General features: G+C 51.3%; 7 protein-coding genes across 7 annotated transcripts; 3 read left to right on the forward strand and 4 right to left on the reverse strand.

Moving 5' to 3' along the window:
- Positions 1 to 651: 651 nt before the first annotated feature.
- AFUA_3G11730 (uncharacterized protein) lies at positions 652 to 1908 on the reverse strand (the record flags this gene model as incomplete). The annotated part of the gene is made up of 1 exon (XM_749355.1): positions 652 to 1908. One exon carries the CDS (start codon positions 1906 to 1908, stop codon positions 652 to 654), a length of 1257 nt encoding a protein of 418 aa, XP_754448.1.
- A 502-nt stretch (positions 1909 to 2410) lies between these two features.
- AFUA_3G11740 (putative RNAPII degradation factor Def1) lies at positions 2411 to 6363 on the forward strand. Its single transcript, XM_749354.2, has 2 exons — positions 2411 to 3169; positions 3262 to 6363. Exons 1-2 carry the CDS (start codon positions 2875 to 2877, stop codon positions 5682 to 5684), a joined length of 2718 nt encoding a protein of 905 aa, XP_754447.1. The 5' UTR covers positions 2411 to 2874; the 3' UTR covers positions 5685 to 6363.
- A 225-nt stretch (positions 6364 to 6588) lies between these two features.
- osh5 (OSBP family protein) lies at positions 6589 to 8539 on the reverse strand. The gene is made up of 4 exons (XM_749353.2): positions 8233 to 8539; positions 7820 to 8145; positions 7713 to 7767; positions 6589 to 7647 (listed from the first exon to the last, which is right to left on the reverse strand). The coding sequence occupies exons 1-4, from the start codon at positions 8302 to 8304 to the stop codon at positions 6850 to 6852; spliced, it is 1251 nt and encodes a 416-aa protein (XP_754446.1). The 5' UTR covers positions 8305 to 8539; the 3' UTR covers positions 6589 to 6849.
- A 21-nt stretch (positions 8540 to 8560) lies between these two features.
- On the forward strand, positions 8561 to 12238 carry AFUA_3G11760 (putative MFS transporter). The gene is made up of 3 exons (XM_749352.2): positions 8561 to 10885; positions 10951 to 11184; positions 11252 to 12238. The coding sequence occupies exons 1-3, from the start codon at positions 10430 to 10432 to the stop codon at positions 12149 to 12151; spliced, it is 1590 nt and encodes a 529-aa protein (XP_754445.1). The 5' UTR covers positions 8561 to 10429; the 3' UTR covers positions 12152 to 12238.
- Position 12239: 1 nt separating this feature from the next.
- On the reverse strand, positions 12240 to 14653 carry AFUA_3G11770 (uncharacterized protein). Its single transcript, XM_077804432.1, has 8 exons — positions 14396 to 14653; positions 14296 to 14335; positions 13756 to 14238; positions 13583 to 13707; positions 13340 to 13534; positions 13034 to 13272; positions 12765 to 12980; positions 12240 to 12647 (listed from the first exon to the last, which is right to left on the reverse strand). Exons 1-7 carry the CDS (start codon positions 14625 to 14627, stop codon positions 12849 to 12851), a joined length of 1446 nt encoding a protein of 481 aa, XP_077660583.1. The 5' UTR covers positions 14628 to 14653; the 3' UTR covers positions 12240 to 12647; positions 12765 to 12848.
- Positions 14654 to 15231: 578 nt separating this feature from the next.
- On the forward strand, positions 15232 to 18109 carry AFUA_3G11780 (uncharacterized protein; the record flags this gene model as incomplete). Its single annotated transcript, XM_077804433.1, has 4 exons — positions 15232 to 15267; positions 15331 to 15453; positions 15523 to 17565; positions 17620 to 18109. 4 exons carry the CDS (start codon positions 15232 to 15234, stop codon positions 17980 to 17982), a joined length of 2565 nt encoding a protein of 854 aa, XP_077660584.1. The 3' UTR covers positions 17983 to 18109.
- Positions 18110 to 18602: 493 nt separating this feature from the next.
- AFUA_3G11790 (sugar porter family MFS transporter) lies at positions 18603 to 21657 on the reverse strand. Its single transcript, XM_077804434.1, has 8 exons — positions 21215 to 21657; positions 21063 to 21137; positions 20692 to 20955; positions 20607 to 20632; positions 20428 to 20542; positions 19366 to 20372; positions 19190 to 19304; positions 18603 to 19123 (listed from the first exon to the last, which is right to left on the reverse strand). Exons 1-8 carry the CDS (start codon positions 21280 to 21282, stop codon positions 18847 to 18849), a joined length of 1947 nt encoding a protein of 648 aa, XP_077660585.1. The 5' UTR covers positions 21283 to 21657; the 3' UTR covers positions 18603 to 18846.
- Between the last annotated feature and the right edge of the window lies 1 nt (position 21658).

The raw sequence follows: 21658 nt of genomic DNA on the forward strand, positions 1-21658 counted from the left end.
AGAGTTATTTTCTGTAGCCATGTTTCTGATTTCTAATGTGTACTTATATGTGCTTCATTCAAGTATGGGGATTGGGGACAATATAATCGTCTCGAAAAAAGCGACTTGATTATCACTATAGCTGAGATCGCTAGGATAGATAACTCTGGAACACTGCATCACCGATGAGGAGAGGTCAAGGATGAGCTAGTGTGTAATGAATGGATGAGGAGACTGCGTGTGTGACGTTGACTAAGATCTTCAAGAACGCTAGCCTTTTCTCGGCTATTTGTTCGATTTGGCCCCGACATGTTAGCGGATGTTAGATTCAGTAACGCAACACTAGAAAGCAATCCCGGGCTCAGCACCAGGGTCTGGCCTGCAGCTCTGGCGTAGTCCGGCGCTTCTGATGTTTTTTGTTGTCGGTAAGCATGCCAAGAAGAGGAGTAGGGTGGCATTAGTGCGACGGAGTGGAGCACCAATTGCGGAGTTGGGACAAGATGGGCGCTTCCTCGCGTCAAGTGTGTCCCTCATCGTCAAAGTCCATGACGTCGATGAACGATGCTTGGAAGACGGCACTCCAATGGTCCCAATTAGCTGGAATCTAACGGGTGACACTTGATGTGTTTGTGTATGTTAATTCGACATGTTTAACATGAAAGCCAATGCGAATCATGCCATGCCCAGGAGGTTGGATAGGTTTTCCTCCTCTGCAGACACTTGATCAAACGTGCTGGACGCTGACTCCTGGCCGATCTTCTCCGGTAAATTCTCCTGAATGAAGCATGCCAAGTATGAAGCTTCCGCAAACTTTTGCTGATCGACCAAGACACGAATGGCGGTAATAGCATAGAGCACAAAGTTCTCCTTTTTCGTCTTGGGCCATGTTGTGAGCCGAACTCGTGATATTCTCTCTGTAAATTGCACAAAGCGTGTGGCATCGGGTCGGGTTGGATGGAAAAGAGGCACGCAAGCTAGTAGCAACGACTTGAGAGACCATGAAGCGATAATTCTCACATATTCATCGTACATCTCAACAGGCATCTGTTGGAGCTGTGACTGGTCATCCTCCATGGCTGCGCGGCACAAAAACCCGGCTGCAGGCATTAGCAGCGCTTTCTTGTATTGAACAAGGCCGAGTTCGTTATCTATAGAGATTGGCAGCCTGCTCGCCTCTAAATAGCATCTCATGGCCGAGACCAAACCCCCCCCGTACTGAATCTCAGCTTTCAAGAGGTCAAGCAGGAAATTGCGAGCCACGGTTTGGGCCATGGCCTCCGATATGCGACCGTCCGCTCCGCCCAGGTCACGGTTTAATAGCATTGCCAGCCAGGCCATCGCCGTTTTCTGTAGCCCCTCGGCGACCATGAATTTGAGCAGCGTGACGGTTGAAGATCGTATCGTGAATAGCATTTTCCTGGATTCGGAATCGGATGCGTACCACCAGGACACGATTTTGGAACCAGCCTTAGACTTCTTCATTGCGTCTACAACTCCATCGCCGGTATGAGCGCTGGCGAGCACAAGCTGTGCCCTCAGACAGTTGAACAAAGCAGTCCTATTAACAGAACCAGAGGCAACCAACTCATCGAAGACGGTCATAGGCTCAGTCGCCAGCTTCTGCTCCTGAAGTGGTCCAAGGCCGGATTGGTGGGCACGCTTAGCTGCATTTGAGGGAGTGATGCGGAAAAGAGGATTCTCCAAAATAGTCCTCAGATGTTTGTCGGTCGCATGGACGGAGGATAATGGATTGTCGCCATTCTCATCGTTATTGGCGGATGAGGATGATGATGGGTACTCTCGATCAAGCTGGCGACGGAAGGAGGACGTAAGGGCGTTCAGTAATTGCGCTGATTCTCTTGGCGTACGAGGAAGAGGTTGATGAATTTTTGCGAAAGGGCTGAATTTGAACAATGACGACCCCTTCATGTTGAGTCTGTTGTCGTGGGTTTGGTAGAGTAGATGTACACGGGTATTGCGAGTGATATATCTCACTCGGTTCTTGCTCGACCTGTCCGTCACATCCAAGGGAACCCAAGCCTCAGGCAACACACATCACCTGAGCGCCTTGGAAGCGCAAAAAACGGGGGCGGTGAGCGGAATCAGCGAATGAAGAATGGTCTACTGATACCCAACCCAAAGCAGACCACACAAGAGGAGGAACGGGTTAGAGAGGCGAAACTGTCCACAATGATGGGGAATCGAGGAGCCTTTTAAGACGTAGAGAAGGTCAATAGTAATTCAATTGACGGACAATCCGTTAGACAATTATAGTCAATAAAGATAGAATAGCTAGCTGTATACATAAACTTTAAGGCTATGAAGATGATGCAATCACCACAGAGAGCCTCCCCCAATATCTAGTAGGTCAGTCTACTCGCTAAAGGAGCCAAAAGATCGACTGTTGCCTCAGGCTTAGATGTCTCCTTCAGACACACGCCGGCCCAAACCTTCTCTACCTTACTAGCAGAAAGTCTCGTTCCCTACCATTTCGATCTTGATCCAAGTCCCAATAATTAATCTCTTCCCTCCCTTCTTCCCACTCTCTCTACTACTTCCTCTCTCCCCCCCACAAGTCTATAATAACTTCCCTTTTTTTTTCCTATTATTCTTTTTCTCTTTTCTCAGCTATCCTCCTCCCCCGTCCTCCGTCTTCTCTTTTCCCTTTTTCCCCGTTGTCTCCCCGGATTCGGCGGCCCTTGTGCCCGTGGTTTTGGTGCTGTCCTCTCGTGAGGGTGCAGCTGTGATCATTTCCACTACCCAGTGACCTCTTTTTACCCGTTCAGGTCAGCCACATTTTGTCGTCCCCACCGTCGACGTCGGAAATTCCTTCAATCTCCTCTTCTATTATTTAATTGCTCCGTTTTGGAGATACATCAACAACTACCAGAAGATATGTCTGAAGTTCAAACACGGCCTTCTGCCTCTCGAGGCAGGGTATCCGCTCGTGGTGGTCGAGGTGGCTATAGCTCCAGAGGTGGTCGCGGAGGCAGCAGATCGGCCAAGGCAGACACCTCAGACCAGACCACATTTGAAGATGAAGGAGAAATTGGTCAGATGAAGAAGAAATACTCGAACGATCTGCCGACACTGAAGGAATTGTTCCCTGACTGGACCGATGAGGATCTTGTCTTTGCTCTGGAAGATGCCGACGGTGTACTCGAGGATGCTGTTGAGCGCATTACTGAAGGTATGATCATGGATTCCCTGAGTTGTATCTCGTACCCCTACATCTGCTGCTCACTGGAATTCGCTCTAACTTTGATCGTCCCATCATAACAGGCAACGTCTCACAGTGGGGTGAGGTGAAAAAGAAGACGACCGACCGGAATCGCTCCAAGGCCAAGGAGGCTCAGAGCACCCCGACCGAGGCAACCACAAGTTCCGTTCGCCCAGGCCGTGGTCGTGGCGGATTCGAGGGTCGTGGACGCGCTCGTGGAGATCGTGGTCGTGGTGGCCGTGGCGCCCGAGCTGGAGCTGTTAGTGCTAACGGGGCACGCGCCGAGAAGCCCGTTGTCAGTGCTACGGTGGACGTTGTGGAGACAACAATCCTTCCTGAGAAATCGATCGAGGTCGGAACTACCCCTGTCGACGCCGATACGACCACCGACACTGTCAAAGAGGCCCCGAAGGCCAACGCGATGCCTGATGGCACCAAGAAAGGTTGGGCGAGTTTGTTCGCAAAGCCTGCGCCGCCTCCGCAAAAGAAGCCCGCAGTCGCACCTACGCCGGCACCTGCGCCTGCGCCTGTCCCAGCTCCCGCTCCCGCCCCCGCCGAAGAACAACAGCCTGCCGCTGAGCCAGCAGCAGGACAGAAAGCAGCTGAATCTGTCCCTACTCCTGCCTCCGTACCCACTTCTGCTCCAGCTCCCGCTGCTGCTACCGCCCCTGCTCCTGTCCCGGTCCCTGTTCCTGTACCGATTCCCGTCGAAAAAGGACCCGAACCTGTCCTTCCTAAGCAGCCTGCTGAAGTCCCGGTTACTCCTTCCACTTCGCACATCACTCCTCCCAAGGATGGTCTGACCAAGACAAACCTCGAACAAATACCCGATGTTTCACCTCCCGCTCCCACAGCCACTGCGGCTAGCACAGTGGGCAGCACACTTGATGCCAACAGCATCGCAGCTGCCTCTACCCCCGCTCGTCAACCTGCTCAAGCTGCCTTCCCTTCGAGTGCATTCAAGTCCGGCGCTCGGGCTCCTGGATCACAGCGTCGTGTCATGGAACAGCAAGAAGCTGTAGTCATGCCTGGAAACCACGCCGTTGATCGTGCTGCTGTCCAGTTTGGCAGCATGGGTCTGAACGGCGATGCTGCCGATGTTGATATTGACGAGAACAGAGAAAACGCTGAAACACGCGCTCAGCCCCCTCAACACTCTCCCGTCGCCCCTCGTGCCTCTCTACCTCCTTCCACTCAGGCCCAGCCGTCCACCGAGGCTCCTCCTGTTTCCCGTCCAGCTCCCGGACTTCCTCCTGTCCCACAAGTCTCCGCTGCCGATTCCTCTTTCACCGATTTTGCCCGCTACACAGAGGCCCAGAAGCCTTACGACCCGTTCTCTCAGCAGGTCAGCCAGCCCCAGCCCCAAGTGCAGGAGCCATTTGCAAACCAGGCCCCCGTTCAGCCCACTGTCACATCCGGCAGCGAATACTCTCCTTTCTACGCTGTTGACCAGCGCCTCCCCTACAACTACTATGGCACTTACGGCCAGTCCCAGGATGCCTCTGTAGCGCAAAGGGCGGCGGCTGGTTTCGGTGTCTCCGGCGCTGAGGTGCAGCCCCAAGTTCCCACCACTCAGCCTCCCAGCCGCTATGGCCATGTCGATGCTCCTAGCAGCGGTCACAACACTCCGAACCCAACTCTCCCCGCCGCTACTCAAACTCCAACTGCGCAGCACATGCCTGGTCAAGGTGCCGCTCATGCGTACGGTTACGGATACCCCTACTACTCTAACCCTCACTATGCTTCGTACATGAGCCAGATGACTCAGCACCAGTACGGAAGAAACCGACCCATGTACGACGATGCTCGCCGCTATGATGACCAACACTACATGCCGCACAGCACTCAATATGGATATGGCAATCAGTATGGCCCATATGGCAAGGCTGGCATGTACGGCCAGCCGCACGGTTTCTCCTACGACCACTCCTCCTCGCCTGCTACCGCGGGTAGCTTCAACCAATCTGCTCCCGGCCGTGACTCCGTCTATGGCCGCACCGGATCCACGCAGCCTTCTGAGACCCAGCAGACCGCCGCCGGCACCAACGCCTTTGGCGCGGGCATGTCGGACGTTTTTGGCCGCACACAGGCTGGTTTCGGACAAAACCAGCCCATGTCCCAGCAGCCTCCGGTGACCTCTGAGGAGACCAAGAGCTTCGAGACACCTAAGGCGGCCGGCCCCAGTCCCTCCCTTGCACAGGCCAACCGTCCGGGCTCTGCCACTAACAGCGTGCCCGGACAGCCTCAGGCGCAGACTGGCCTTCCCCCTCTTCAAGGCCAGCAGGGACAACAGGGATTCGGTGGATACCCTCACCTGAACCCCCAGTACGGAAGTGGACTGGGTGGACTTGGCGGACACCAGGCTGGTGCCACAGGCCAGACACACCACCAGGCTACCGGTTACGGTAACTACGGAGGCGCAGGTTTCGCTAACTATTACGGAAATACTGGACGCGGTGGCTGGGGAGGCAATTACGGCCATTAAAGGGTCAAGGCGTTCTCATCATTTTCCGCTTGATGGGAATGTTCACTGTTACATCATATTTTCTTTCTCGCCATGCTCTTTTCTTTTGAACTTGTTCTTCCCTCTTCTCTCTATTTTCCACGAGGCGGCATGCCTGCGTCCAAAAAAATTTCTATACTGCACTGTTGTGTTCTGTCATCTTTCTTATGCCATCATCCAACGTGTAATCTCTACTCTCGACGAGGGGAGCTCGGTCAGCTCTCCTCCAGGATTTGATTTGCTACGCAGGGATATGCTGATGATACTGTATTCAACCGAGAAAATGCGAGGCATATTTCCCTTTCTTTGTTATCATCATTGACGGTTCATGAAATCTCCGCTGTTGTTGTTTCAGAATTGCCGGTTCAGTTTTCTCCCATCCAAGCATGATTCTCTTTCATCCATATTCCAGATTGCCAGTTCTATTTCCTCAATCTGGCTCTTTTTTCCACTTGATGTTTGTTCATGACAGAAAAAAGCTGCCTTCTGATTTCCCTTTTCCTTATGTGCGTCTGTTTTGCATACTTCCAGCTTCCTTCCTGTACTACTTATCCGGTGTCATTTGGGGACTACATTTATGCAATTCTGACTGGATTAGGATGAGGGATGGGGGCTCCGGGAAATACAGGAAATGAATCGAAATGATTTGGGATGGCGTTTGATATTAGTTCCTTTCCCTCGATTATTTGGTCGTAGGCTGTTGGCACGATAAGAGCCGTATTCCGTAGCATTAGCAGAGTTGGTCCGGATTGCTCATTACTACTGGGTTCAGTGCGCGGACCACCCATATCTTCCTCTGCGGGAAAAGATCATTGTCTGGTTTGGGTGCCCTCACGGTTCGAGGATGACTTATAATCCGATGGACTGGCATTTTTATGGAGTAAGATGGGAAGAAGCGATGTGATAGACTGATTTGCTCAACTGGAGGATTCTAAGTGTTCAAGACTACTGTGTAACCATCCTATATACAAGAATCGGAACTCCCAAAAAAGGGAGAGAGAGACAAAACCGATGAACGGATCCCACGTACCCAAAAACGATTAAGAGTCTATATTCGCGACGTCCAATGAGAAATAGTGCACAGTGCATACTGAATGAACGTGTCTTGCAGCCCTGTTCTTGTAGTACCAACTCGTAGATTGGAGGCTTACTCGGACACTCCGAGTCCCTCGCCACCAATCTGGTGATAGGGAGGCTTGGCATTTGCGGCGCGCTCCTTGTCGAAACGCCAGACGCCACCGGTCTTATCACTCTCGAGTGAAGTCAGGCCGACCATCCGAGCCAGACGCTGGAACTCCTCGTCGGCTGTTTCATCGACGCGCTTGAAGAACCGGCGCTCCCATTCCCGGTTTTCGGCCTTTTCGACTTTGCGGAGCTCGCGTTGAGCGTTCTCAATCTTCGATTTGGCCACGGAGGTGGCGTCCATGTCACCGCGCTCGATGGCGGATGCGACGTCGCGCCAAGCTCTCCGGCTCTCCCATAGATCTTGCTCCTCCAGAGGGGCGACGGTCAACGGGCTGGTCTTCATGTCCTTGGCGATGTAGCGGTCGATCTCCTTGTTGGTGCGGGCGTCCTTGATAACGAATGTGTCAGACCATTGTCCTTCTGCGGTGTATAGAGGTTTCCTCTCCCCGTGTTTTTCGTGGTAGAGCACGGCGTTGAAAGTGTTTTTCTTGCCGCTGAGCCAGCCCTTGCCGGAGTAATTGATTTTGGCGATGTACCCCGTGCTACTGGCGATCATGGTCGATCTTTCCAATTCCATGAATGGTGTACCGTAGATGAGGGACTCGACATGCAGGTATGGGAGTGTGATAAGGTAGCGCTCCTTCTGAGCCGGGTCGTTCTTGTCCGCGGATGGGGGGGTGATTGTCAGCAAGGCATGGCCGATTTGCTTGATTTGGATGGTGTTGGAAAAGGATGCCTTCTGCGCATTGTATCCTTGTAGCTAGTTAAAATATCATTGTAAGATTCTCATCAATCACATCCGTGCGCTTAATTCTGTTGACTTACCTCAATACCGTACTTCTCGTTGGTGATCGCATACGCTGTCGCAGGGGGGTGGTGGCTGTTATGGGTCAGTATCGAGTCGCCGCTGAGCCAACCAAGGAAAAACGAACCTGACTTGCTCGCTGATCAAAGTAGTCTCTCCGGCATCGGGGTCATTTTCCCACTTGCCGAGGAAAAGCTCACCCAGGAAGGGGTTTAGTGGCTTCTTCTCACTGCCCAGCTTCTCACTGCGAGAGCAGTACTGTTGACGCAGCGTGCTGAGAAACCATTTCAGAACAGCCAACGCTCGCTTCTCGGGGTCGGCTTCTTTGGCCGCAGCCACAAAGAGACTGGGATGTTCAGCCCAGTAAGCAGAGTATTCCGTCAAAGAGGTGCCCGAAAGAATGAAGGGAGGAGCGGTTAATGAGGAAAGATCTCCGTTGAAGGAGGCGATCGACTAGCAGAACATCAATGTTAGTTGAACCCATTCAACTATAACCTGTCTAAGAAGACATAAAGAGCAGACGTCAGAGTCAGAACTCACCTTCAAGAAGCTGGACCATGACCCTTTGCTTGCAGGGGGAATGGCAGACTGGGGATCCTTACTGGAGCTCATGGTGGGTATACCGCTGCCTGTGTGACAAGAAAACCACGTAGTCTGAGAAGAAAACTTAGCGAACGCTAATAGAAAGATTACTTAGAAACTAAGAAGAAGTAAGCTGGAGTGGAGATAAAGAAGGAAGAGAGAATTCTTCAGCATTAGCCCCCCACCAGAGACACACCTAGTCAAAGGAACTAATTAATTGCTTGCCGGGCGAGTTTCAGAGGGCATAAGTTACAACACAAAGACTGCCAAGAGGGGAGTCGGCTGCGACGTCATGGCCATTTCCGTAACTTCAGCGGTCGAAGTCTTGCCCCGCATGCGACATCACCAATGACAACATCCTCATCATCATTCTCTTCTCCATTCTCAGCATCTCAAGATGCAAAGATCGACCAATGATACTTGCAGCTGGTCCTTCCGCCACTGTGTCGACCTTGACGAACGCATCACCGAATCTACGCCCCTTTCTCGGGGGGGAAGCGTACCGCTCTACGGAGTACACTGACAGACAACAGACATCAGTGGCTGTTGGTGGCTTAACACAAGTTAACAAGCCATCTTATCTGATCGACTTGGCGACCTGTTGCTGCTTCGATATAGGGCAGTGATTCAGCATAATATGGACTGCCCGGAAAGCAGATTCAGTCACAATGACAAAAGGCCTTCCCACAGCCTAGAAACAGTTGATACTGTTACCGAGACTCATAATGTCCAGTCTGTTTACAGATTCGAGTCGATGAATGGTCTGCTGAAAGTCTTACAGCAAAACTATCACCATCAGATTTCGGACCACGTAACTTTCTCTGATGAGCTTCACTGCCCAGGAATGCCTAAAAGTTTATACCGAGGAACAACGGAAGCGGAAAGCCTCATCATTATGGAGCAGTGAGATGCTTGCTGCCTTACTCCCTATTTACCCTTGCTTCTCAGCTCAAGCTTGCTACGCTGCCTGCTACGGGTCCGAAGATCTATCATCAAGTAGAGAACCAATCGCAGATGAGCATATTAGAAACCGGAAGGTCCCTGTTTCAGGAGTCAGGACTCTCAGGTCGATCGATTTCTGGAATGGCCTTCCTGAGTCGCTTATCCCTTGGTTGATCCACCAAGGGTGATCGCCAAGGTTGATTAGGTAACGGATGCTCAGAATGCTGAACACCTCCCTCTTATGCAAAGGAGATATCTCATAAACTCATTATTGTCAATCTGCTCCATGGGTTATTGTCGAAAAACACGTCATTCAAAATTCCCCTGCTTCTCCTCCTGATGGAATGAATGTACGTTTCCGTCTATTGCGGTTTTTTTGGCCACGAGATGATCGCCGACAGGCGTATCTGTACGCCACACAGGCTCCAACCGGGGCTTGGTGCATCTCTTCTCAATTGAAAGTATGGTGTAACACTATGCAAGCTCTCTATGAGATGATGCGTGTCACGCTTTCCTTGAGGATCGGCCTTATGTGACTTACCAGTGCTGGTGTTGGCCAGGCATCAGCCCCATTGTCCTGCGTCGTCGATCATGTTTCCACTCCTGGCCAAGCTATAGGTATCCGGGCCCTCTCCCGAAGCATATAGCGGCCCATCAACGTATCCACCATGTGAGAGGACCATTGAATTTCTGTTTACCTCAGTCATCTCTGCGTGGGTCGAATATTATAACATATTTGAGAAAGACTGTGTAGTGCTTCCAAATCGAGCTACTGAGAGCTTCTGAATCTCACACCCCTAAGGGTACTAGCCATTGCGTGCTTCACCAACGTGATGATAGCCGGGCTGAAAATTGAAGGCATTGCATCGCGACGCGTAATGCTCAATGGTCTCGGTAGCAGCCGTCTGAACAGTACCCCTAAGGTCATGGACTGCACATTGCGTCAAGATGCTCGACAGCTGTCGCCTGTACCTTTGTTTGCCGTGGCGAGGTCTCCCTTTCCATATTTTTTCCTACGGGTTGCGCGTCCTTCATGTACTCAAGGACCCAACCACCCTTTGGGTCTCCCGGACATTTGATTGTCTCACTTGAAATGCCCAGAGGAAATCTCGTCAATATATCGGAGTCAGGTTGTTTGTGACCAGACGATCGAACGCTTTTGTTCCAGTACTTGCAAGACTACACTGTTCAAATTTCTCAATTGCCGTGCACAATGCTCGGGGTACTTTGGTTCAGATCAGAAGACACAACCATGTCTGACAGTTACTCCCTGAACTCTTCTACAACCCAGCTGCCCGTAGAGGGCCCTCAAGGGGCGAAATCGTCTTATAGCTCGTTTCCTAGCTCACCTAAGACCCTTGTTCAAGTACAAAGTCACCTTATGAGCCATGACAGTTCAACGGAGACCGATGAGTATGAGGAGGAAGATGCAGAGCAATACCTGCGGTTCTCCCCGTCTCGGAAGATAGCCATCGTGACTATTTTGACATATTGTGCTTTCCTTACACCCATTTCTTCAACTGCTATCCTAACCGCTGTTCCGGAACTTGCAACGACATTTGAGACGACAGGAGATATGATCAATGCCAGTAATGCGCTGTATCTTGCGTCTATGGCCGTCTCTTGCTTGTTTTGGGGTCCTCTCAGCCAGGTATGGGGTCGTCGTCCTGTAAGTGCGCCCGAAGCAACCTTTGCAGTGCTGTCAGTTCACTGTCTGACTGCAGCTCCCTACAGATATTTATCGTAAGCGGGCTGCTATTTTGGCTTTCCACGACTGCCACTGCCTTATCTCCCAACCTCGCCGCATACTTTATATTCCGAGTTCTCACTGCTCTACAAGGCACGTCATTCCTCGTAGTGGGAAGCTCTGCAATTGGGGACATCTACGAGCCGCGGGCCAGAGCCACTGCATTGGCATGGTTTCTGTCTGGAAGTATGACGGGACCTGCTCTGGGTCCATTCCTAGGGGTGAGCTTGTACCTGATGATCAGAACGCGGAGTCTATCTAGTCGCTAACACGCTTCGTCAAACCCAGGGTATTGTGGTCACATTCAGGCACTGGAGAGTCATCTTCTGGCTGTTGACCGCACTGACCGGTTTCGCCGTCCTGTTAATCATCATTTTCCTCCCAGAGACCATTCCGTACAAATCAAAGGCCGAGCTTGCGGGCCACAGTCATCCGAAGAGGATCAAAATGCTGTGGCAGCGCATCTCACCCTTACGTGCTCTCCTTCTCCCCTTCTCCCATCCGAATATCTTCATTACCGGCCTAGCAGCCGGCGCTCTAGTCTGGAACCAATACTCTCTGTTGACGCCAATTCGATACGTTCTCAACCCCCGCTTTCATTTGTCCAGCCCAATCCGAGCTGGGCTCTTCTACCTTGCACCAGGCTGCGGATACCTGGCCGGGACCTTCGTGGGCGGCCGCTGGGCCGATTACACTGTGAAAAAATACATTAAAAAACGCAATGGGCAGCGCGTGTCGGAGGACCGACTCCGGTCCTGCCTCCCATACATCTGCATCGTTACACCAGGCTGTCTCCTGGTTTACGGCTGGACACTCGATCGAGAAGTTGGTGGCATCGCGGTGCCTGTGGTAGCAATGTTCCTGCAGGGCGTGGCGCAAATGTTCTGTTTCCCTAGTCTTCAATCCTACTGTCTCGATGTGATGCAACCGCATGGCCGCAGCGCGGAAGTCGTCGCCAGCAGTTACGTCTTTCGATACGTGTTTGCGGCAATTGGTACCGGCGTTGTCTTACCCGCTACTCAGTCGCTTGGTGTCGGGTGGTTCAATACCATATCTGCCCTGTTTCTGGTATTCGCTGGTGTTTTGGTGTGGTTGACAGTTATCTATGGCCCGCGGTGGCGGGAAGCTGCTGATTTGAAGTACTCCCGGAGAGTAATTGAGCGGCAGCAGGCTCGGGCAGAAGCATGAAATAAGCATTTGTCAATACAATACTGTAGTATAAATAGACAGGAATATAGAGTGCTCCACTGGAGTATCGGGAGTTAGTATAGAATGTGTTGGCTTTATACTGGGTTATTATATATATTTCGTCTCGAGGGTATCTAATTGCTCAGCGCCCCATTAGGATTTCCTTTGATACAGCTGTATGAAGTGACCTCCCCTCGATCCAACCGTCTAGAGCAGATCATCCCTCCTGTGATGAACCAGCTCCCTCTACACCCGTCGCAGTACCACCCGAGCCCTTTGAGCCTTTATCTCTGCTCAGGGCCGTTTCGGCAGCCACCCGCGCAAGCTTTCGCGCCTCCGCGAACCGCCTCGCATCAGCGCGCCCTTTTTCCACATCCACAAAGGCAATTGTAATCATCGCCGCAGCACAAATGGTAAATAAGAACGGGAACCCCATCCAGTTATTCTGCGTATTGTTGATAATGGCCTGGATCACATTGGGACCGATGATGGAGGACTAGACTGAATCAGTACTCCACTCTGTTCTACTTATCCTATCGGTAGGAGATAGGGGGGCAGGGATGTATGTAGGCAGCCTGCATTGGGGGGGGGGGGAACATTGCTTGTCGCTTACAGCTCGATTTGTGATGCCAAAGAGCGCGAAGAACATGTTATCGTAGCCCTGGGGCATGAGCTCGCTTATCATTGTTTGCGCGTACTACGTGTGCATTTCCCGGGGGGTGGGACAGGTTAGTCTCGTTTCGAACGGGCTGGGAGATGTGGTGCTACGTACAGCGTAGTAGGGGGCTTGGAACAGGCCGAAAACGACATTGTAGAAGTAGAATTCCCACTGCGGATGATTGTGAGTGTGGAAGCCGAGACGATGGAAGATGGGACACCTACTCGGTTATGGTACCCGATTCGCTGTGTCCAAAGCCCGACCATTCCCCAGAGTGGGATTAGGGCGCTGAAGAGGTTTGTGACTAGGAACATGGTCTTGGTTCGAAATTTGAAGTACTTTTGGATATACCAGAATCCGAAAGTCGAGGTGATTGAGCATACAGCCTGTGTGATGCCCAGATAAGTTAACTGGAGAAAAGAGAAGGATACGTGGTCGTTCTGGATGATGGAAACCAAGGTTCCTGAAGAGATTGCATCAGCTTCGTTTCATCTGGCCTGTCCTGTAGGTGCAAGGCTGGCTGCACTCACCGGTCGTGTTTAGCCCATCGGCAAGCAGAAAGTAAGCGATAAAATAGAGGAATGTCTGTGGCAAAGACCGGACCTCTCTGAGCGCAAGCCAGATTTGCTTGAAGCCAATCGTTGCATAGTTCGAACCCTTTGGGACCTGAGGGCCTGGCCGTTTCTGCTGGAAGATGAACCACCATACTCCTAAAACCACCCAGTCTAGCAGCCGTCAATTTGTAGTATGCATTAGTTCACAAGATTACTTACATGAGTTTGTCAAACAGAGGGCGAGATTGTTTGAATAGGTATTGTTCTGTAGGGGAAGCAAAACACTCAAGTTCAGTGCGAGAGTGAACAAATAACCAATATTGCTGTGGGCAGTCGATATATTGCTATTCCGCTCATAAGCATCGCTCTCTGAATCGGCAATGGAACCATACCTAATGTGGTTTCTCTCCAAGGATTCAATTGCATCATACTCCTGCCGAGTGATTTTGCCCTCCTTCAGATCCTCCTCACGAGCTTTGCGGACGTGCGGCATGTATCGAGCAAGCCTGGGAAACACAGCTGCATAGAAAACCAGAGTAGCTCCGTAGGCGATGTATGCCACTACATACATCGCCATAGCCGCTGGCCATTGACTAGGGTGCCTGATCGCCATCATGCCATACTGAAGAGCCCAGCATACTACTGTCAGTGCCAGCAGAAGCCAACGACCAAACGATCCGTAGTCGGCCGCACTGCCGAGCCAAACAAATATCACCGTCATGAAGGTAAAACACAAGCCATTAGCAATCAAGACCACGGAGGAGACGGACCGCGTGCCTCCAGCCCACGAGACAACACAGGGCGATGAATCTTTGCATGGTTGGCGCGGATTAGTTCCTGGTTGCCAGCCTGCCCCGTTCAAGGCTGATTGAAAGCTTCAACGTAGATGTATTAGCTGGAGTCTAATGTGGTTGCAGGACGTCCTTCCTCACAGTGCTTGACTATAAGAACCCGGGCCGACACCATTGTCACCTGAGCAGAGCACGAGATGTCTTGTCAGTAACTTCTATCAGAAAGAATTAGAGGTAATACCGTTGTAGTAAAGATAATAAGACCATAGTTCTCTTCGCGTGGTTGTTGGTTGTTCGTAAGAATGTTCATCAACCCCGAACAGCCGTTCGAAGTCGTCACGAGTTGACTGTACTTCTTGGGCAGTCATTGTAGCTTTTGTATTGCTTCTGTCATCACGTCGCCTGCCATCGTCGTGATCAGTGTTATCGATCAATACACTTGGTTGATCGAACGGTGGACTATTCGGAGACATGACGACAATGGCGTAACGACTTCCAGCTGCATTGATCGATGTTAGAGCTGCTCTCTAACATCAGAAAGGAGGCGAACTGACCTTATAAGCCGGGATTTCGCCGACTAAGTTGAATTATCGACAGATCATCACCGTGATGGGATAATGGGTCAACGCCAGCGGTGGTTGATGGCCAATGCTACCCCGCATCTACTGTTGCATTCCTCGAGGCAATCTTGCATCGTCTTTTGGTCTTCGGCCCCGTTATATTGGTTACTAGGACCATTTTGAATGCTTCACGACGCTAACGAGGACTTCCAACAGACACTCCGCGGTAAGTCATAGTGTCAACACGAGGAGAGAAGAACCGATTCGAGTATCAGGGCAGTTTGTCTGAAACGCGTCAGGTGTTCGCCGCACCCTTCTCCACCGTCATCTCCAGCAATTAGCCTTCATGCTCCATTCGAATGCATAGAGAAGCTGCTATAAAGTAGTTTTTCTCACTGGTTTTGTTTCTTCTGTATAGAATGGTGTATGTCCAACACTAGGAGCTTGACCGAGAGGATTTCAACCCAAGTAACCGAGATAAAGCTTCACCCATTTGCAGTCGCAAAGACCTGAAAAGATGCTGCAAGAAGATCTACGGAAAAAAGCTGGCCAGGTAAGGTCATTATATTGCCATTTAAATAATCAACCCCTAGACTGACCTGGCGATGCTTGTTAGCTTTTTGCGGTCGGCTTTCATGGAGTTGTGCCGAGTCCAGAGATCAAGACTTTAATCCACGAGTACGGGATAGGTGGCATTGTCCTGTTCAAACGGAATATTCAGAATGCAATGCAGCTCCAGGTATGTACTACAGCAGCCACCCCAATAACCCGACCCAAACGAGGAATGGACCACTGATCCCGGTACCAGTCTCTCACTCTGGCTCTGCAAGAGGAAGCTAGACTGGCAGGACACGAATATCCTCTCTTTATAGGAATTGACCAAGAGAATGGACTGGTCACCCGGATATCACCACCTATTGCTGCTCAGCTACCGGGACCAATGGCCCTGGGAGCCACCCATTCGCCAGAATTGGCGTATCAGGTTGGCCAGGTCACTGGTGAGACGCTGAGGTTCTTCGGGATCAACATGAATTACGCCCCAGTCTGCGATATCAATTCAGAGCCCTTGAATCCAGTCATAGGCCCCCGGAGCCCCGGAGACGACCCAGAATTTGTTGGTCGGTTTGCAAGCGCTGCTGCGCAAGGACTTCGAGAACAAAAGATCATCCCCAGTGTCAAGCATTTCCCTGGACACGGAGATACTGCGGTGGACTCCCATTACGGTCTTCCAGTGATAGAAAAGACGAGAGAGCAACTGGAGAGATGCGAGCTGATCCCCTTCCGTCGAGCTGTGGCAGAGGGCGTTGAGGCAGTGATGACGGCGCATATCTCCTTACCTGCCATCGGTGACGGCAAACTGCCTGCCACGCTCTCCGCTGATGTCTTGAGCATTCTCCGCAATGAGATGCAGTTTGAAGGGATGATTATTACAGACTGCCTCGAGATGGACGGGATTCGAGCCACGTACGGTACTGAACAGGGAGCAGTTCTCTCCTTGGAAGCTGGTAGTGACAGTATCATGATATGCCATACGTATGCTGTCCAAGTAGCCTCAATCCAGAAAGTCTGCGAGGCTGTACAGTCTGGTCAGCTATCAGCTTCACGTCTAGAGGAAGCATACCGCCGCGTGGTCAAGTTGAAGAGCAAGTTTCTAAGCTGGGATACAGCGCTCCTAACGCGGAGTCTCGATGATCTGGTTACGTTGAACAGGAAAGCTGCCACACTGGCAAGCAACGCCTATTCGCTTTCAGTCACCCTTGTCCGCAGTGATCCTGACGTCTTGCCTCTATCAAAGTCGGGACACCTTGTACTGCTGTTCCCAGGGGAAAGAACCCCTGCAGGAGGTGCAGTTGACGGGGAGGGTTTAAGAATGAAAGGCGCTTACGATGCTACGGTGTTTGGCGAGGCGCTGAAAGCTCACAATCAAGCAACTGTTGAGCTTCACTATGGCTCTGCAGAACTATCGACTGAGCAATACAAGCTTGTCGAAGCGGCTGATGCTGTTGTTCTCGTCACCTTCAATGCACGAGAGTCGCCCTTTCAGAGAGAGATGGGCCTGAAGCTCGCTCAGCACACTCGAAAGCTGGTTACCATAGCCGCTTGCAGTCCTTACGACTTTTTGGACGATGACAGCATCAAGACGTATATAACTACCTACGAGCCGACTATTGAGGCTTTCACGGCCGCGGCAAATATTCTTTTCGGTGCCATAATCCCAAAGGGTGCCCTACCGGTTGGATCAAAGAATGTCGCGCTCAGTTCTGTCCATGTGTCGCCGTTTGAAGCCGCAAGTGATCTGGCTGAACTGGCGGAAGTCTGGAATACTGCCCTGCCGACATATCCACTGCCAGCGGACAGTCTTCACAGGTTTTTGACTCAGGCCAACGGACATCACTTCGTTGCTCGACTAGAATCAAAGATCATCGGCTTCTGCGTCATGTATATGACAACTAACCGAGGCACGACGTGCTGTCAGCTGGCTGTCCTCGCAGTCCACCCCAGCTACCAACGCCAGGGTGTGGGCACAGCCTTGATCGCAGAAGCGCGGACGTGGCTTATGAAGAATTACAAACCATGTTCTCTATCCCTTGGAAGCTCATTCCCACGGTTCTGGCCTGACATTCCGACAGATCTCGGGCAAGAAGTACAAGGGTTCTTCGTTCACCGCGGTTTCCATCTCAACCCTCTGATTCCAAGATCAGTCGACCTGTACCAGGATATTAAAGATTTCCAGCCCCCAGAAAAGTACGTCGCGCGTGCTAAAGAGCGCGGCTTCACTTTCGCCCCTCTTCAGCCCCAGCAGTATGAAGAGTGTCTAGCCGGCCAAAAGAGGAACTTCTCCTACAATCCGGTAAGTATCCGTTTCCCGTCTCCGATTCTACCGACTCGATACTGACCCACCCAGGCCTGGGTCGACATGTACCACAAGCTTGATCCCAAAGAGCACCCCTCCAGCATCATGACTGCGTTCGACTCGCATGGGAAACAAGTAGGTTGGACGCTGATGCTGTCACCGTCGTCGCCAGTCCTACAGCAGAACTGGGCCTTCCCACCCCTCTGTGGCCCCAAGACCGGGCTGATCGGCTGCGTTGGAGTCGATGAAGAATATCGTAAGGCAGGAGTCGGACTTGCTCTCCTCTGCCACGCGATCGAGGACATGAAGCAACGTGGAGTCGAAGGAGTCTTTGTGGATTGGGTCAGTCTTGAGGGATGGTACGAGCAGCTCGGGTTCAAGATCTGGCGCAGCTATAGAACCGGCCAGATGTAGTCCAGCCTGCAGTCTGAATCAACGTGGTCCACCTACTTCGAAATGTCCCATGTTTAAAAAGTTTTGTACATACATTACTAAATACCTCTCGGCAATCTCACCCATAGAAGTAATAACCTCCACGAAAATTCCACGTATAGTCGACAGGTCAAACCAAATAGAAATCTAAATTCACTCATCCGATCTTACCTCCAGGAGCAATGGCCGGTTCCGGCCCCGAATCTCTAAAAGCTGTCTGGACATTCACAAATTTAACAGCCCGCCACGGAATCCAGGCATCAACAAGGCGGTGCAGCCTAGCGAGTTCCCCCCACACAAATTTCCGAGAGTGATTTTCCGAGACGCCAACACCAACTCTCACTCTCTCGGAACTCTCACTCACCGCCTAACCCACCTTTTTGACTGCGAGCCCTATCAGTGTCCGTTCAGAGCACTGTGGTACAGTGTGCAGGATTGTCCACCTATGTCCAACTTGTCAAGCAAGGCATGTCTGAGTAACCTCGCTTTTTTGCAGACTGGCTGGTGCCAGACACTTGAAAATCGAGGCTCTCAAAAATTTGCCACGGGCGTAGGTGGATAATCCTTACACTGTACCACAGTTCAGCATGTTACAACAAGGTACGAGAAGATTGTTCTTCTAAGTCTGAGCTGCCGTGATATATTTCGACTAAACTTGGAACTAATCAGTCCTTGAATTCAAACTACTTGAGACTTCTCTCTAAGCTGCACTTAAAAACAACGAGATCAAATGTTGTCAATCGGCATAAGCTCGAGTCATATCTTCATGAAAGCCCATGTGGCACAGTTTCCCTCCCCAAAATTAGTGGTTACAACCGCACTGCGGGAACAGGATGCTAATGGCATTTACATCTCAGTGTTGGGTGAGATGACCTGTCCACCGCCCTCTCTGCTCGCTACCTTCTCGTCGTGAGCGGTCAGATCTAGCTTGTACAAAGGCTCAAGCTTAACATCACGACGGAAGATGTAACGCTGGATCCACCAAGGGAGGACCTTGAAGCACTGGTAATGCATGTGCTTTGTGGTGGGGACCGCAAAGATATAATCAAGTTCCTCCAGGGTGCGCTGCTTCGTCTCAGGCACCCAGAGAAAAATCATGACCAGAGCTGTGACATTGAGCCCGCTGCACATTGGTTAGTTATGCCCAGACATCTGAGAAGCAAAGACTTGAGATAGGACATGCACTTACGCATAGAAACAAAAGGCGCCAGTGGGGGTCATCACAGCTAGCATGCGTGGGAACGTGATGGACAAAACTGCAGCCCAGCCAAGGCAAGTAGCGACCGCCCAAGACATTCCAACCTCTGTGACAGTAATTAGCTGACGAGTCCCACAGAAGATGCAAAATGCAAAATGCACACTTACCACGATGGGAGAGAGGGAAAACCTCTGCAGAATAAGTGAATGGAACGGGTCCTTCGCCCGGAGAGTAGAATGCCGCAAACAGGAACACGAAGAGTGCGATACATGCCAGATGAGCTTTGGATTCCTCCGGAATATAAAAGCAGAAGGCAGCTGCGAGCAGAGTCCAAGCCATCTGAGGGAAAGTGAAAAGAAGAAGGGTGCGACGTCCAAAAGTGTCGATGGTGAACACTGCGGGGAAAGCGAAAAGGAAGTTGACCAGACCGAAGCCCCAAGAGGCAAAAAGGGCTTCGGTATTGCTGGCACCCGCTTGAGCGAAAACCGTCGAGGAATAGAACGCGACAATGTTTATTCCGCACATCTGCTGAGCAATCATGACGACAAACGAAGCGAGGGTGGCGCGGCGGACTCGTGGGATGGTGAACAATTCGACGAAACGGGTAAGATAGTTGCCCTCTCCAGCGATCTCTTGCTCCACCTTGATCTGCGCATAGATGTAGTACAGGTCGCGGGCAGCTTGCAGGCGGGAGTTGCGCAGTCGGCAGAGAGATTTGAAAGCACCCTTCATATTACCTTTCTTGATATACCAACGAGGGGACTCGGGGCAGAAATACACGCCAACAAGCAGTGGGATGGCAGGAATGAAAGCAGAGCCAAACTGCAACCGCCAGGCAATATCACCAGTGTCCTTGACAGCCAGATTCGCAGAGAAACCGAGGAAAATCCCAAAGGCGGTCCACAGTTGCCAGCACATAACCAGGCCTCCGCGAACGGAAGCAGGAGTGTTCTCTGCACAGAAAATCGGAACAGTGGAAGCCTTCAGGCCCATGCCGAGGCCGAGGAGAAGACGAGTGACAAAGAGCTGGGGCCAAGTCTGAGCTACAGCGCTGCCAATAGGGGTAAGTACGCAGAAGATCGCAGAGATGAAGATTGCACCACGACGGCCGAGGAAAGCGTTGCAGGGGTCGGATAGCCAACACCCAATGGCGGCACTGGCAATGTACGGGCCTCTAGACATGGATGTTAGCCAGGTCTTGATGCAACTGAAGGACTGGGATTACTGACGCATTTACGATACCAACCAACCACTGATTCTTCTCAGCGTCAGGGTTGGGACTTCCATCCAGAAGTTCGGCGGTGTCAGGAATACCGAGAGCGACAGGGAAGGAAAGATTGGCACCTGCAAAACAGGAAAGGCAGCATTAGCAACCAATCAACCGGCCGAATGAAGACCTTATCCGTACCGTTACTACCAGTCTGGTCCCATCCTCTGAGAGAGAAGTGCGCGTTAGTGGCTGTTCATACAGAGGTCGCAGCGATTTGACTTACTGGACAGCGGCGCCGATGGAGCAAAGAATGATGGTGAAGTACAGAGCAAAAGGCTGGCGCCATTTGTGCTCGGTTTCATCACGAATCGCGGTGATCTCCGCTTCAGTCATATCTGGGACTGTCTCGAAATGTTCAGGATCACGCGCAACGAGAGCCCCCTTCTTCAGCTCCGGGAGAATGTCGATCAGGTCATGCTCGTTCGCAAACTCCTCGACATCGCGGATAACCTGAGAAGGAGTCAAGTCGGCCAGGGGATTTTTGATCCTACACAAGAAACAAGAAATTGGTCAATGATCAGTGGCAGAGGAGACAACCCATGAGGCAACAGCAGTTCGTGGGGTCGACTCGAGGCGCCGAGACTCGACACTTACTTAGCAGAGAGATTCTTGTTCAGATTGATGTGCTCGTGATGGCCAGTTTCGAGCATCGCGTTATCATCACTGATGCTGTCGTCACGAAATTTGATGTCAGTCAGGAGCCGCAAGCTGGGCTGTATGGAAGCATGGGGTCAAGGAAAACCTACCGCTGCTCCACAGGCGCATCAGCGGTTGCGACATGAGCAACCTCCTGCTTTGGGCCTCCGTCTGCCATGGCAAACTGAGACTATGACGAGGAGCTTGTTGTTGCTTGTGATTTATTGTGCGAGTCTTCTTTCTTAATTCGAATTGGAAGAGTTGAACCTGTAGCTCAGGGGATGCGGAGAAGAGGAAGGAAGGTGCGGGGAGGGACGAAAGAAATAGTGGAGGGAAATTTTTTAAAAGAAAAAGAAATTTGGAAAATAAAAAAGAAAAAAGATAAAAAATTCAGAGAGAATATTACGATATTCACAGACAGTTCAAAGAAGGAGGCTGAGTATCCACCAGGAAGATCACTGACTGAATGTTTTCAAGCGCCTATCCAATGGCATCATTACCAGATTCACTTTACGCCTGGGCAATTCACGACTGCATGCATCTGTCTCCTGTCA

Source organism: Aspergillus fumigatus, chromosome 3 (assembly GCF_000002655.1).
Source record: "Aspergillus fumigatus Af293 chromosome 3, whole genome shotgun sequence".
NCBI lineage: Eukaryota > Fungi > Ascomycota > Eurotiomycetes > Eurotiales > Aspergillaceae > Aspergillus > Aspergillus fumigatus.

Bases quoted from the DNA above. Each gene is read 5' to 3' on its own strand.
- AFUA_3G11790 (XM_077804434.1), bottom strand. From the start codon at position 21,282: ATGGCAGACGGAGGCCCAAAGCAGGAGGTTGCTCATGTCGCAACCGCT. The intron at 20,543-20,606 runs GTACGGATAAGG...CCTGTTTTGCAG, and splicing joins GGACCAGACTGGTAGTAACG to GTGCCAATCTTTCCTTCCCT. The intron at 20,373-20,427 runs GTCAGTAATCCC...ATCCATGTCTAG, and splicing joins TTGGTTGGTATCGTAAATGC to AGGCCCGTACATTGCCAGTG.
- AFUA_3G11740 (XM_749354.2), top strand. From the start codon at position 2,875: ATGTCTGAAGTTCAAACACGGCCTTCTGCCTCTCGAGGCAGGGTATCC. The intron at 3,170-3,261 runs GTATGATCATGG...CCATCATAACAG, and splicing joins TGTTGAGCGCATTACTGAAG to GCAACGTCTCACAGTGGGGT.
- AFUA_3G11770 (XM_077804432.1), bottom strand. From the start codon at position 14,627: ATGTCTCCGAATAGTCCACCGTTCGATCAACCAAGTGTATTGATCGAT. The intron at 14,239-14,295 runs GTGAGGAAGGAC...TCTACGTTGAAG, and splicing joins GGTTCTTATAGTCAAGCACT to CTTTCAATCAGCCTTGAACG. The intron at 13,273-13,339 runs GTGAGTGCAGCC...CAATCTCTTCAG, and splicing joins CGATGGGCTAAACACGACCG to GAACCTTGGTTTCCATCATC.
- osh5 (XM_749353.2), bottom strand. From the start codon at position 8,304: ATGAGCTCCAGTAAGGATCCCCAGTCTGCCATTCCCCCTGCAAGCAAA. The intron at 8,146-8,232 runs GTGAGTTCTGAC...ATGTTCTGCTAG, and splicing joins CATGGTCCAGCTTCTTGAAG to TCGATCGCCTCCTTCAACGG. The intron at 7,768-7,819 runs GTTCGTTTTTCC...GACCCATAACAG, and splicing joins TTGATCAGCGAGCAAGTCAG to CCACCACCCCCCTGCGACAG.
- AFUA_3G11760 (XM_749352.2), top strand. From the start codon at position 10,430: ATGCTCGGGGTACTTTGGTTCAGATCAGAAGACACAACCATGTCTGAC. The intron at 10,886-10,950 runs GTAAGTGCGCCC...AGCTCCCTACAG, and splicing joins AGGTATGGGGTCGTCGTCCT to ATATTTATCGTAAGCGGGCT. The intron at 11,185-11,251 runs GTGAGCTTGTAC...CGTCAAACCCAG, and splicing joins CTCTGGGTCCATTCCTAGGG to GGTATTGTGGTCACATTCAG.